This window comes from Rhincodon typus, chromosome 19 (genome assembly GCF_021869965.1).
Source record: "Rhincodon typus isolate 14 chromosome 19, sRhiTyp1.1, whole genome shotgun sequence".
NCBI classification, from domain to species: domain Eukaryota; kingdom Metazoa; phylum Chordata; class Chondrichthyes; order Orectolobiformes; family Rhincodontidae; genus Rhincodon; species Rhincodon typus.
In genome coordinates, this window is record NC_063350.1 from 26,794,966 (window position 1) to 26,810,579 (window position 15,614).

Consider the following 15,614-nt stretch of genomic DNA (forward strand, 5'->3'; position numbering starts at 1 on the left):
ACTCTGATCACGTCAACATGTTGAACTGTTTGGGATCTTTGGAAAACTTAATGATTCTTAACCTTTCAATTGCATTTTCTGTCTATAAAGTTCCTCCAAACACAGTCATTTTTAAGCATGTTTCTTCAGAAACAACTTCCAGTAATAAAGCTTTTATTTAAGAATCTCAGCTGGAAACAATATTCCTAACTGTAGCTAGTTTTGTTTCAAAATCCCAACTCCCAACGAAAAAAATGGGATCCTGTGTGAACATAAAATATCCAATTTTTAAAAGTATTTTGGGGGTAACTTCTTGTAAATGCACCATCTGTGACTATATTGGCAGCACAACGTGTCATTTTGGTAGTGAGTGGAGCGCAATGAATGGATGCCAAATTGCAACTTGTCAGGTTCCCAATGCCCCATCTGACTCTGCAGAAACTTCAGTCTCCCTAAGGGGAAGTATTTAGCCTCAGGCGAGGCCTTGTTCCTATGGTCTAGCTGAAGTCTGGATTCACATTGTGAAGAATAGCCAGGACAAGAACTCATCTTAGCACCAACAGCATTTCAGTATGCTGCGTCAGCAGAACTATTTATTACAGAAACAATGTTACAGTCTGTGCGACGTTAGGACAACACCCAATGTGGCGTACAAAGATAATCAAAGTTTCAAAGCCTATACCTAATGTGTGTGTTCCTGAGGGTGGACTGCGCACCAGTGGACTGGTGGAGAGACTGGTCAAAACTGCAGCTGCCATAACTTCATCCATGTCAGCTTCTTCTGAAGGCTTCCTGTAAAACATGATTTACATTGTAAATAAAACTGTTTAAAACTACTACAAATTAAACAAAGATAACAAGGTGCAGAGCTGGATGAACACAGCAGGCTAAGCAGCATCAGAGGAGCAGGAAGGCTGACGTTTCGGGCCTAGACCCTTCTTCAAGGTCTAGGCCTGAAACGAAGCCTTCCTGCTCCTCTGGTGCTGCTTGGCCTACTGTGTTCATCCAGCTCTGCACCTTGTTATCTCAGATTCTCCAGCATCTGCAGTTCCTGCTATCTCTGAAACAAATTAAACAAAAAGCTTTTCAGTTGTCTAACAAGTTTACAATGCAAACAGCATTGTCACCTTATGTTCACATTGCACCTCCTCCACATGGTGAATAAAATGAATGAAAATGCTCATGACTTTAAAAAAATTATAAAAACTTTTGTTGACTTTAATATATGTTTGTTCATTTAGTATCATCTAAAGTATTCATGGCAAAAATAGATTTTTAAAAAGGCTATATGTAGGACCAAAAATAAGATCACATTTTGATATTCATTCTCTTGTTACATGAATTTCATATCCTTATTGTATTATCTAGTGTGCTGAATAACTCACTGGTTCACTCCTACTCTAGTGGGCTGTACAGACTGAGAACTTGCGCTTCCTCTTTTAACTTTGATCATTTCATGCAGACGCTTATATAATTACAGAACTGTGAATAAAAGTGCATGGACAGCAATGCTCTGATGCCTTTCAGAGAATACCAAGGAGCCCAACCTGTGTAATATGTTAATTTGGCCACAAATAATTCATACTGTTTTCTAATTTAAGAGGTCATATTTACACTTTGAGATTCAAGTACAACAGTCGTGTTAATTCAAGTCTTGGTAGAAATCATGAATTTCAGGTTTTTTACCAAAAGAAGCATTTCTCAACTCTTGGCCTACTACTTGTGTAGGTTCTCCATGTGCCAAATTGACATTTGACTGCTCTGATTTAAATGTTATTATTCACATTTTAAGAAAAAAGATTGACACACTAAGCATTACAGTCACACTAACAATAAGACCTTAGATTATATAGAAAAAACACTAACCAATCACTTCCTCTTGGGGAGGGAATACAAATATCAACAGTACCCATAATGAAGGTTCACTGCCAAGAACTGAAATCCTCATACATGTAATGGTAAATTCCCTTATTTTGGTGGGATGTGATTAATAAGACCTTCAAACCAAATTTCATGCAAGCAGAACCAGAAGAAACGTGGGCAAAAATCAAACTGGCCATGCTTCCTCGCAGACTTTTATCTTTGAAGGGGCATTATTGGCTGCATGGGTCAAATTTTAGGCTAAATATTTGCAAACACTGTCCCACCCATGACATCCCAGGCCTGGAAAAAAGGGAAACAAGGTGTTTAGAAGGGATTTCTTTTTTAAAAATTGGGGTAACTTTTAGAACACTGTCTATTAGTAAAAAAGGTTGCTAAAAGGCTAACACAAAAGTGAGCAAGAAAGAAAATTGAAGACATGGCAAACGAGAACATTACTTTTTCAATTTAAAGGCATTTATAATGGAATTTTGTGGTACAGAATTATTACTACAATAAAAATTGCATAGACATTGAAAGAATTGTGACATTACAGTAATTTTATTATGCTGCGTGAACCACTAACTTCAAATATTTATCCCAGGGAGATAGGAAATGTTCCCAGAACCTGCCACCTACAATGTGACAGTCAAAAAGTTCTTTACCATTTTCTGAAATATTACATTTGCGTACTAAGCAAAAATACATCCAAGTAGAAAAATGCCATGAGCCTGGATGAATTTCTAAGACATGGTTATCAAAGACAAGCCCCAAAGCACAGATTTCTGAAAATTAATGCCACTCTTTCACAAATATAATTGAGATTTTCTGGACTTTCATGCCAAAAGACAGTACGGATTATGCTATACATGTGCTTCGTATAGTCCAAACTAAATTCTCAGGTCAACTCAAATCCTCAACCTAAACTGCAACAATAACAAAGTTGCTGGTAAAGCTCAGCAGGTCTGGCAGCATCTGTGAAGAAAAAAAAGAGTTAACGTTTCGAGTCCAGTGACCCTTCCTCAACCTAAACTGCATTTATACCATACAAGCATTGTGAAGTTGTTTCCATATTTCTCTAATTAAACTTGTTAAATGAAAATATAGAACACAGAACAGTACAGGCCCTTCGGCCCACGATGCTGTGCCGAACTTTTACCCCAAACCAAAGGTCTATCTAACCTTCACCGCTACCTTATACTATTCATCCATATGCCTATCTAATAGCCGCTTAAATGCCCAAATGATGCCGACTCCACTACCCTCTCCGGCAATGCATTCCACGCCCCGACCACTCTCTTGAGTAAAGAACCTACCTCTGACGTCTCCCCAATATCTACCTCCTTTCACTTTAAAACTATGTCCCCTCGTAAAAGCTACCTCCACCCTAGGAAAAAGTCTCTGGCTGTCTACTCTATCTATACCTCTGATCATTTTGTACACCTCTATCAAGTTACCTCTCATTCTTCGTCGTTCTAAAGAGAAAAGCCCTAGCTCTCTCAACCTTTCCTCATAAGACCTTCCCTCCATTCCAGGCAACATCCTGGTAAATCTCCTCTGCACCTTTTCTAACGCTTCCGCTTCTTTCCTGTAATGAGGTGACCAGAACTGGACACAATACTCCAGATGTAGCCGAACCAGGCTTTTGTACAGCTGGAGCATAACTTCATGGCTCTTGAACTCAATCCCTCTATTAATGAATGCTAACATGTCATACGACTTCTTAACAACTCTATCCACCTGGGTGGCAGCTCTCAGGGAACTGTGAACATGAACCCCAAGATCCCTCTGCTCCTCCACACTGCCAAGAATCTTTCCGTTAACCCTGTATTCTGCTTTCAAGTTTGTCCTTCCAAAATGAATCACCTCATACTTTTCAGGGTTAAACTCCATCTACCACTTCTCAGCCCAGCTCTGCATTCTATCAATGTTCCTTTGTAACCTAGAACAGCCCTCCGCACTGTCCACAACGTGACCCACCTTCGTATCGTTCGCGAACTTGCTAACCCACCCTTCCACTCCTTCATCCAAATCATTTACAAAAATCACAAATAGAAGAGGACTCCGAACAGATTGTTGTGGTACACGACTCGTAACTGCACACCATGTTGAATATTTTCCGTCCACTACCAGCCTTTGCCTTCTAAGGGTCAGCCAGTTCTGAATCCAATCTGCCACATTTCCCCCTATCCCATGCCTCCTTACCTTCTGCATGAGCCTACCATGGGGAACCTTATCAAACGCCTTACTTAAATCCATGTATACCACATCCACTGCTCCACCTTCATCCATGTGTTTGGTCACCTCTTCAAAGAATTCAATAAGGTTTGTGAGGCATGATCTACCCCTCACAAATCCATGCTGACTATCACAAATCAAACTGTGCCTTTCCAAGTGAACATAAATCCTGTCTCTCAGAGCTCTTTCCAATAATTTGCCCACAAATGACGTAAGACTAACTGGCCTGTAATTTCCAGGGTTATCCCTGTTCCCTTTTTTGAACAAGGGAATGATGTTTGCCTCTTTCCAATCTTCCGGCACTATACCCATGGACAGTGAGGACGAAAAGATCATCGCCAAAGGCTCTGCGATCTCGTCCCTCGCTTCCCATAGAATCCTTGGATAAATCCCATCAGGCCCGGGGGACGTATCTATCTTCAACTTGCTCAGAATTTCTAGCACATCTTCTTTACTAACATCAACCTCCTCGAGCCTACCTGCCTGTCTCACAATGTCCTCCTCTACAACTTGGTCCCTCTCAGTTGTGAATTCTGAAAAAAAGTATTCATTAAGGACCTCTCCTATCTCTTTAGGCTCTGTGCACAAATTCCCTTTACAATTTTTGATCGGCCCTACCCTTTCTCTGGTCATTCTCTTGTTCTGCACATACGTGTAAAAAGCCTTGGAGTTTTCCTTGATCCTATCTGCCAAGGTTTTCTCATGCCCCCTTATAGCTCTCCTAAGCCCTTTCTTCAGCTTCTTCCTGGCTAACTTGTATCCCTCTTTTCCATTCCTCTTTTCCTAAACTTTACCTAAGCCTCCTTCTTCCTCTTAACCAGTTGTTCGACCTCTCTTGAGAACCATGGCTCCCTCACTTGACCGCATCTTCTCTGCTTGCTAGGGACAAACATATCGAGCACGTGCAGTATGCATTCCTTAAACAATCTCCACATTTCTGTGGTGCTCTTCCCTGACAGCATCTGTTCCCAATTTATGTTACCCAGTTCTTGCCTAACTGAATTGTAATTACCCTTCCCCCAATTGTAAACTTTACCCTGCCGTATGTACCTATCCTTATCCATGACTATCGTGAAAGAAACAGAGTTATGATCGCTACCGCCAAAATGCTCTCCTACCAACAGGTCTAACACTTGGCTTGGTTCGTTGCCAAGCACCAAATCCAAAGTGGCCTCTCCTCGTGTTGGTCTATATACATACTGTGTCAGGAATCCTTCCTGAACGCACTGGACAAAATCTGCTCCATCTAAACTATTACAACTAAAATGTTTCCAATCAATATTTGGAAAGTTGAAGTCACTCATGACTACAACCCTGTGACTTCTGCACCTTTCCAGAAAGTCCATACAGTCCATTCTGACTGCAGAATGTAGTGGGCATGCTTTCTAGTGGTACAAGACTGGACTGTGAACTTGGATTCAGTTTGCACTAGGAAAGTAATGACTATGCAACCAGAAAGACTTGAGTAAACCAGCCATGTAAATATCATGGGTGCAAGAGTATGTCATAGGCTGGCAATTCTGCAGACAGCAACTGAGTCCCTAAAGCCAGTCTGCCTTCGACAAAAATACAAATCAGGAATGTGATGGAAAACTCACCTTTTACTTGGATGAGTACAGCTCTGAAGGCACTCAAAAAGCTCAACACAATTCAGGAAAAAAAAATTTGTGCAATTGGTACCCCATTCACCATCTTGAACATTCATTCCTCCTATGCTTCAGGACAGTGGCAGAATTGTACATAATTAACAAAATGCTCTGTAGCAACTCACCGAGGCTCTTTTGATAACATCTTCCAAATCTGTGATTTCTCCCATCCAGTAGGACAAGGGCACAGACATATGGGAATCACCAGTTCCTCTCCAAGTCATACATGATCCTGATTTGGAACTATATCACCGTTCTTTGACTGTTGGGTCAAAATTCTGAAACTCCCTTCCCTCATAACCCTGTGGGTGTACCCAAACTGCAGTGCTACAAGGAAGCAGCTCATCACTACCCTCTCAAGGGCAACCAAGGACTGGGGAAACGTCTATCGACTTTGTCAGTGATGCTCACATTCCATGAATAAAATAATAACAGAACACCAGCAGCAACCTTCCCTTCAACCTGCTGCTCCTCAACAATACGGGGGCAAAGAAATCCAAGCTCCAGCTCACAGAAAATTATATCCCCAACACAGGCTCTACAGAGGAGCAGCTTTCTGGACATGACTGGGCACCAGTGCCTCAAGGAAGCTCAGGTTGTACAGTTAGCTTGTTGCTAGCATTTTCAGTTTCCTTTCAAATGGACCAAGTGGGCATGAATTGGCACTAGCACTAAAGTTCATCACAGCCCCAAAACACCTTCAGCTCCAGATTCTTTCAGGGAAATTATCGTAACATCGAGATAATCTCACATGCAATACACACAAATGCATCCTCCAGGTGGTGAATGTTATTTTTGCCCGGCCAGCACTAGTTATATCTGCTTCTTTGCCCTGGAATTAGATGCTCTGTCAGGATGTTCACAGGAGCTGGGAGTCACAGACTGCCTACATGGGATATCAAAGTGCCTTTAGACCAACCAGTAGCACTGACCAACCAAACAGGACTTCCACCATCAACATTCAGGTTGTATTTAATAACTATACCATTATTATTATACACATTGATGCAAAATATTCATAAACTGGCATAATGCCTTCACTCTACATTGCCAAATCTCCCACAGATATTCATATTTCAAGCAGAATCAGTGGCAGTTGCTTGGAGACAAGGGCTACTCACTAAGGATTTAGCTTATGACCCCTGTTAGCACCCCTACCATGGACAGTCAGGAGGGATACATTCAAATCGACCTGAGAATAAAAGGAATCTCTAAGCAAGCTATTGAGATGCTAATGATGCAACTCAGATGCTTGGCAGCAAATAGGTTCAGGACAATTGTGATGTGCTACATCTTAGAAGCACAGAAGACTGAATAGGGCTAGGCTATTCAACCCTTGAGCCTGCTCTGCCTGAGCTCAATAACCTAATCCCACCCTGCCTCCATAAGCCTTGATCCCTTTAGCCAAAATAGCTACGTCTACCTCCTTCTGCATAACCCAGTGCAGCCAATAAACTTGGAGCTGCAGTGGTGAGAATGTAATGAGGGTAATTCAAGAGGAAAAGCAACAGGAAGAGTCTGATATGATGAGTGGATCTGCAGCTACTCACTTAGAAGTGCCACCTTAATCTGAGGCATTGACAGCCATCTGGTACACCAATGCTGAACTTAGTATGCCCAGCAGAAAGCAGTTCCACAGTCAACATTCCACTCCTCTCACTGGCATCCATTGCTCAGCTACTATTCTGGCTGTACCACTTTTCCCAAGGCTGAAGGACAGTTGGCGAGTGATAATGAGGAAGGCAATAGAGCACTGAAATTAAGTCTATGGCCAAGATTTAACTCTCCAGAGTCCAAGTGATACTCTTCAGCTCCACAAAAAGAAAGCCTGCCACATCAAACTCTAATCAGCTCGTTGACAAGTGAGAGGAATCTCAATCAACCTTGCACAGATCATAATTGTTCATTACCTGCTGACACTGAGTCAACATGAATGAGCATTGTGTGCCATATGACTATGATGTCTGTGTCCAGGTAATGGGACACACTCAACTCTTCAGTGGTCAGGCATGGTCATACTCCTGGTTCATCTCCACTATGGGCTCATCCACAGCAGTTGCTGTAATGATTGGATATAGTCAGCCCTGTTTCTCTGCCTTTCACTGCTGTTGTGCCTGACAAGAAACAGTAATTATGGGTGTGAAAAGTATTGAGAGAATGGAAGAACAATGTTTGTGGATGACTGGTGAGAGGAATGAGTCTGATATGGTGGAGGCAATGGCCTGGTGGTATTATCACTAGACTGTTCATCCAGAAACCCAAGTATTGTTCTGGGGACCTGGGTTCGAATCCGGTCTTGGCACGTGATGGAATTTGACTTCCAATAAAAATGTGGAGTTAAGAATCTAATGATGATCGTGAATCCATTGTCGACTGCCAGATAACCCATCTGGTTCACTAATATCCTTTAGGGATGGAAACTGCCATCCTTATCTGGTTTGGCCTACATGTGACTCCACAGTAGTGTGGATTACTCTCAACTAATTAACAATTAGGGATGGGGAATAAATGCTGGCCTAGCCAGCGATGCTCACATTCTGTGAATGATTTTTTTTTAAAATGGCTACAAGACAAGGAGGAGCATCAGTAGGGAATGTGAGTAAGTGCCTCAAAACAAACGTACCAGGTGAAACTGCAAGATTTGATGATGTGGAGGAGTGGTCTGTTGGGGAAACCAGAATGTGGGAATTGTGACATTCCACTCACTTAATAGCTACAGCACGGAAAGAAGATGTTTGCTCCACTGTATCTGTGCTGGGACATAAGCAATTCATCTAATGCCATTCTCCTGCCTTTTCCCCGTTCTCTGTAAACAAACGTGCAGGATTAATAGCCCAAAACCATCAAGTTCCTCGAGGGAACTTGTTTCCAACATGCTGTCAGCCAGTGCATTTTAGATCTTAATCAGATGCTGAATGAAAAATGTCTCATGTCCTCATTGTTCCTCTTGCCAAACATATTAAATCAGTGCCCTCTCATCCTTGATCCTCTCATCACTGCAACTACAGTTTTCACAAAAGTAGTCTTTCCAGATCCTTAATGGTTTGGAATATCGCTTTCAAACCTTCTCGTGACCTTCTCTTCTCCAACGCAAACAGTCCCAGCTTCACCAATCTATGCAACGTGCCTGAGCTTTCTCATTCCTGGAACCATTCTTGTGAATCGATTATCAACTCTCTCTGGTGCTTTTACATATTTTCTGAAGTGTAGCACTCAGAACTAGACACAATACTCAGCTCTAGCTGAACATGTTTAACATAACTTCTATGTTACCTTACTTTTCTTGCCATGATAAGACTATTAAACCTCTTGCAATACTGTACGCAGACACAAGGTCCCAAACTCCAGCTGCTCACCTCCTTGGCCACACTAGCTTGGTTTCTAAATCTGGCTTCCAATGTGAAAGAAATCACGTTGCAGATCCCTACAGTCCAAGGATACATGGGAGAACCATGGCACAGTCTTTCCTTATTGACATTCCAACGTTTGAAGTAGCTGGTTCTTTCCTGATAGTTTTAGAATGCTTCCATTGTGACTCTCTCAGGACTCCTTCACGTAGTGAAGCTTAAGCGTTCAGTCTGGGTTACCACTATTTCTGCCTGCTCTATTTGGTTGGGAACTGCAGGCATAGGATACTAACGCAATGGCAGTTCAGAAATCATTGACAGGCCAAGAGATCAAACTTCCAGATTCTTGATATGCAACCAGACTTTGAGTGTGCCCAACTGTTAAAAATTCTGCCCATAAATTTTAAAAATTGCTGCAAGAGAAGGCTAAACAGACTGGGAGAATATTCCAGCTTTGGCAGCACTATTAACAACTTCAATTTATGTAGTGCCTTTAACATACCAAATAGTCCCTTAGTGCATACAAAACCTATAGGAGGTTTGTGCTGTGCTGGTTAACAGTACAGCCACACTTGTACAAGAACGCAGTAAGCTCCACCCATTGTGATATCACTGGGATTTGATCAGAGTAAAGAAAGAGCTTGTGTGAAATGGTGTTAGTGCGCTCCTTACTGTCTCTGTGGTAATACAGGACACATTCATGTAACCTATACATAGTTGCAATAATGCAATAAATTTTATTTATTTCATTCAACAAAGGGTCTTCGACTTAGATCGGAAAGATAGATATCCACTTTAGACCACTTAGGATTTTAAGGAAAATTTTCTTGTTGAGCACCTATTCAACATCCCCTTCCTCAACACAGCACTCCAAATCATGCAATAATCACCACGATCCTAACAGGGGCTGGATTTTACTGGGGTGGTGTTGCGGGCAGTTCCTATTTGTTCAGTCCCTGAAGCCCCTTGAATAAACATCTGTGGCTCACTGACCATTTAACAAGGTCACACACAGCAGAAACATCTCCAATCATCTCCGCAAAACGGTCAATCTAACCTCCCAGTCACCACCCATTTCAACTCCCCGTCCCACTCCCTCTCCGACATGTCCATTCTCGGCCTCCTCCAGTGTCGCAGCAACTCGGAACACAAATTTGAAGAACAACACCTTATCTTCCACCTGGGCACCCTATGGACCGGAGGACTCAACATAGAGTTCTCCAATTTCAAATAACCTTGTCACCCATTCCCCTGCCTCTCCTTCCAGCCCACCTCCTCCATTCCATTCCACCTTCTGACCCTCCCTTCCAGCCACCAACTGGATTCATCCCTCCTATCGACCAAACAGGTCATACCTACCACCAGTGTCCACCTCTCACCACCATTCCATCTCCACCCCTTCACCATGCCCCTGCCTCCACCCCCCTCCACTTTATCTGCAGCTCCCCTCACCCCGCATCCAGTCCTGAAGAAGGGCTATACCTGAAACGTTGACTGCTCCTTTCCTCCAGATGCTGCCTGGCCTGCTGTGATCTTCCAGCCTCCTGTTTGTCTACCTTGGATTCCAGCATCTGCAGTTTTTTTGTCTCTAAGAAACATGTCACAAGTGACCTGAAGGTTTGGGGATCAGAATTCCACCTCTGGGAGGAGTTGAAGGGGTACACTGTCACTAACATACATTCACAGAATTACCTGCATAAGGTATACGCACACAATAAAACCTTCTTAAAACAGTCTGAATTTGCAGATTCTCAACAGGAGTCCTTGAAAATGCAGGTAAACATTGCTGACTCCAGATGTTCATCATACATCTTGGCTAGAATGCGAAAATCTATTGGCTCCTGAACAGAAAACTGATTTTCGTCTGGAAATGCACCCTTTGCCCCCATTACCTACCCAGTCCAATCGCACAGGTTGCAAAATGTTATGAACCATCCACCTTCTTTCAAAACATCGTAAAAATTAACAGTAGTCAAAAACTCCAATGCATTACACCCTTTTAAAAAAAAAGCAAAAGCACAAACCACGATCTAGGGTTTCATATACAGTCTCGGGAGAGAGGGTTAGGGGGTGAGGATTGGTGGAGTCTAAGCCAGAGAGATACTGTTGCTATAATGAAGGTACCATTGGCATTAACAATAAAGGAGTTCAGACAGAGCACCCAGTCAGACAAGCAGCTCAAGTATTTATTAGAACATCCCACAGTAATTGCTATCTTTTTGTCTTTCCCACAGTACCACAGCATCAAATCCTGCCAGCGGTACTCCACTGCATTACTTTCAGCTGTTAGTACATGAAGAAAATGAAAAGAATGCAGGAGGTAGGTACATTGACTGGGTGGTGGTGGGGATTGCTGGGGGGTTGCAGGGGGAGGACCTATTGATTTCCTCTAGCATTCTCTGAGTTTGAACATTATACTTGCCGATTTTGCCCAAACTCTCTGCTCACAGAGCAGGAGTGTTTCAGTGCCAATTTTTTTTATTATTCATTCATGGGATGTGGGTGTAGTTGGCTTGGCGGCATTTAATGCACATTCCTAAGTTTCCTTAAGAAGATGACAGTGAGCTGCCTTCTTGAACTATTACAGTTTTGAGGCGTTGGTACGCACATTTTGATTTTAGGTAGGGAGTTCTAGGAGTTTGATTCAGTGACAGTGAAAAAAAAGAGAGAAAAACTTCCAAGTTAGCATGGTGAGCGGCTTGGAGGGGAATTTGCAAGTGGTGTGGTATTCCCATGTTATATTTTGCTCTTGTCCTTCCAGATGGTAAAGGCAATGGGTTTGGAAGGTACTGGAGGAATTGCCAAAGTGCATCCTGTAGGTGCATACAATGCTACAACTGTCTACCAGTGATGAAGGGAATGAACGTCGAAGGTGATAGATGGGGTGCCAATCAAATGGGCTGCTTTGTCCTGGACAGTGTTGAGCTTCAGTACTTTTGGAGATCCACTCATCCAGGCAAATGGAGAATATTCCATCACACTCCTGATTTGTACCTTGTAGATGCAGGACGGGCACTGGGGTAAAGGAGTTACTTTTCTTATAGCCATACTATTTATATGACTGATTCAGTTTAGTTCCTTAATTGGATGGTGACAGTGCAGCATTCAGTGATGATGGTGCCAAATGAATGTCAAGGGATGATGGTCAGAATTTCTCCTGTTTGAGATGGTATTACCTGGCACTTAGCAGTTAATAATATCTATGTCATGCATCAACTCAAACCTGGATATTGCCTATGTCTTGCTGCAAATAGACACAGGCTGTTTCAGTTTCTGAGGAGTGACAAAAGATGCTGAACATTGTGCAATCATCAACAAACATCCCCAGTTCTGACCTTATGATGGAGGGAAGGTCATTGATGAAGCAGCCAAAGATAGTTGGGCCTAGGACACTACCCTGGGGAGCTCCAGCAAAGATGTCCTGGAGCTGAGATGACACACTTCTAACAACCACAGCCAATTTGCTTTGTGCCAGATAGGACTTCAACCAGCAGAGAGATTTCCCCCACCAATTGCCTCGGACTCCAGTTTTGCTAAGGTTCCTTGATGCTAGACTTGGTTAGCGCCGTTGCCTCAGTACCAGGGGCCCCAGGTTCGATTCCACTCTCGGCAACTGTCTGTGTGGAGTTTGCACGTTCTCCCCGTGTCTGCATGGGTTTCCTCTGGGTGCTCCGGTTTCCTCCCACTGTCCAAAGATGTGCAGGCTAGGTGGATTGGCCATGCTAAATTGCCCGTAGTATTCAGGGATGTGTAGGTTAGGTGGGTTATAGTGGGATGGGTCTGGGTGGGGTGCTCTGAGAGTTGGTGTGGGCTTGTTGGGCCAAAGGGCCTGTTTCCACGCTGTAGGGAGTCTAAGTCAATGACCATCTCGAAGAGGAGATAATCTAATTATTTTCCTTTGCCATTTAGTGGCATTACCATAGATGAATCCCCCATTATCAACTGGGCGGTTGGGGGGTGGGGGGTGGTGGGTGGTGGGTGGGTGGGAGGGAAGGGTTACTAGCCATGATTGAATGGTGGAGCACATTCGATGGGTCGAAAGGGCTAAATCTGTCCAATATCTATGGTCTTATTAATCAAAAACCAGACAAGACATATACATACTATGAAAAGAACAGGAAGCTAAGAACTAGAGATTCTGTAGTGACTAACTCATCTTCTACAAGGCACATACCAGGAGGGTGATGGAATATGCTCCACTGCCTGCAGCTTCAATAACATTCAAAAATGTTTATGCCACCCAGGAAAAGCAGCCCATTTGATTGGCATATCACCCACCACGTTCAACATTCACTTTTTTCCAACACGCAGCAGTAGCCGTGTCTACCATCTAGAAGATGCACTGCAACAACTCATCATGGCTCCTTCGATACCCTTTTCAAACCCTGACCTTTACCACCGAGAAGGACAAGAGCAGTAAATATATGGGAACACCACCATCTGCTAGTTTCCCTCCAAGCTGCACACCATCCTAACTTGGAAATATACTGCCATGCTCTTCACTGTAGTTGAGTCAAACTCCTGGAACTCCACTTCCAACAGTAGTATGAGTGTACCAACTGCCCGAGGACTGCAGCAAATCAAGAAGGCAGCTCGCCATCATCTTCTCCACATCAATTAGGATGAGCAACTTGCCAGCAATGCCCATAGCCAATGAACGAATAAAAAAAATCTAATGTCAGAATCATCACCTCTAAAGGAACAGCAAAAATGAAAATCCTCCCTTTAGATGGGCAGCACTGTGGCTCAGTGGTTAGCATGTTACCTCACAGTGCCAGGGGCCTGGTTTCAATTCCAGCCTTGGGTGTCAGTGTGGAGTTTGCAAGTTCTCCCAATGTCTGTGTGGGTTTCTTCTGTTTCCAAAAATGTGCAGTTTAGATGGATGCTAAATTGCCCCATAGGGTCCAGGGCTTTCCAAGATAGGTGGATTAGCTATGGTAAATATAGGGTTATGGCAATGGGACAGGATGCTTTTCAGAGATCGGTGAAGACTCGACGGGCTGAATGGCCTCTATCTGCACTGTAGAAATTCTATGATTCTATGTTTTACTACTCCTCTGGTTAAAATAATACTAATCCTATTACTTTACTACCCATCAAGACAGGGAGTGAGCATGGCTGTGTTATCACCACCAATCTTTTCTCCATCTTCATCGCCACAATTCTTCACCTTGTCAACAGCAAGCTTCCCAGTGGTGTGCACACTGTGTACAAGATAGACAGAAAACTTTTCACACAGAAACAGGTGAAATCCAAGAAGAAAACAAAGGACTCGAATCTTCCTTGAAGAGAACACCCAGAATAAGTGCAGAAAATGAACTGGAGATAGGAATTCAGAGATGTCAAGGCCAAGGACTGCAGGATTGGGCTCATCAGCCATGTGAGGACCTAGGGAACCCAGGAACAGTGACACCGAATTTTGTAGGTGGACAGTCATATTTGTTAGTGAGTGGTTGCTGATGACGATGACAATTATTCATTGGAGTATGCAGTATGCAGAAGTATTAGAATAGCTTGTTGGCATCATAAGTTGGAAGTGCTGAATTTACAAACTAAATTTGAGCATTCTATGCCCTCAAAGCTCAGACAACTCCATCATGTATTTGTGTTAATATTCTTTAATTACTGGGTTTTTTTCCCCTGTTCAGTTTTGGAAAGAGTGTCTTCGCTGCTATTACCCAACTCAAATTCTAACTCAGACTAAAATCTATTACCAACACTCTGATATATATGCCAAGTGATAGCAATGTTATCTGAAATTTGTTTAGTTGACTCACCTAGATTTCAGGAGTACAACCACAAGAGCAAAAATCTTGGATTGTCTGGTGCAGATTAAGAATCAAAGCATTTTATTCTATAAATCATGGAAAGTTTATTGAACAATAGCAAATTATCCTCTACTGTGTCATTCCACTTTTGGGCAAGCATCTTGTCACATACACCTGGATTATTAGGCATCGAGGAGTGTCATCGTCTAGGGTTCATTCAACAAGTGTGGTTCACATGTGGTTAAATCCATGCTTCTCCCATATTATCCCAAGTATTTCACCAGACAGCAAGAAAAAAAAAGTAGGCAGACAAGGGGATAGTAAACCAGGGAAAAAGGAAAGCTAAATAGGGTGATAATGAGGCCAATGAGTGGGTGAAAATGGGTTGGCTCTGCTGGAAGTTACCCATGTCATATCAGAACTTGGGATGTGGGGATGGGTAAAAGAGACCATAGAATCATACAATCCTACAGTGCAGAAGCAGGCCATTTGGCCCATCAAGTCCAAATCAACCCTCTGAAGAGCATCCCACCCTATCTTTGTAACCCTGCATTTTCCATGGATAATCCACCTAGCCTGCACACCCCTAAGCAACTTAGCCTGGCCAATCCACCTAATCTGAAAGGTGGTGGTGTTCAGGCTCCAAAATGATTGAACTCAATATTGGTCTTGAAAATTGCAAGGTCCCCAAGTGGAAAATGAGATGCTGTTCCTCCAACCTGAGCAGAGTTACATCAAATCTTTCTAGGTATTTTCCAATCAACCTGTTCGGAGAT

The 15,614-nt window shown here is 42.9% G+C and overlaps 1 protein-coding gene across 5 annotated transcripts in view; it reads right to left on the reverse strand.

The window, feature by feature from the left end:
- LOC109918038 (zinc finger protein 704-like) overlaps positions 1 to 15,614 on the reverse strand; it is a 112,090-nt gene that overhangs the window by 21,432 nt on the left and 75,044 nt on the right. For all 5 annotated transcript variants that reach the window (XM_048608221.1, XM_048608219.1, XM_048608220.1 and 2 more), the window contains one exon: positions 662 to 771. In XM_048608221.1, the coding sequence (XP_048464178.1) occupies positions 662 to 771 (110 nt within the window). The remainder of the gene's footprint in view (positions 1 to 661; positions 772 to 15,614) is intronic.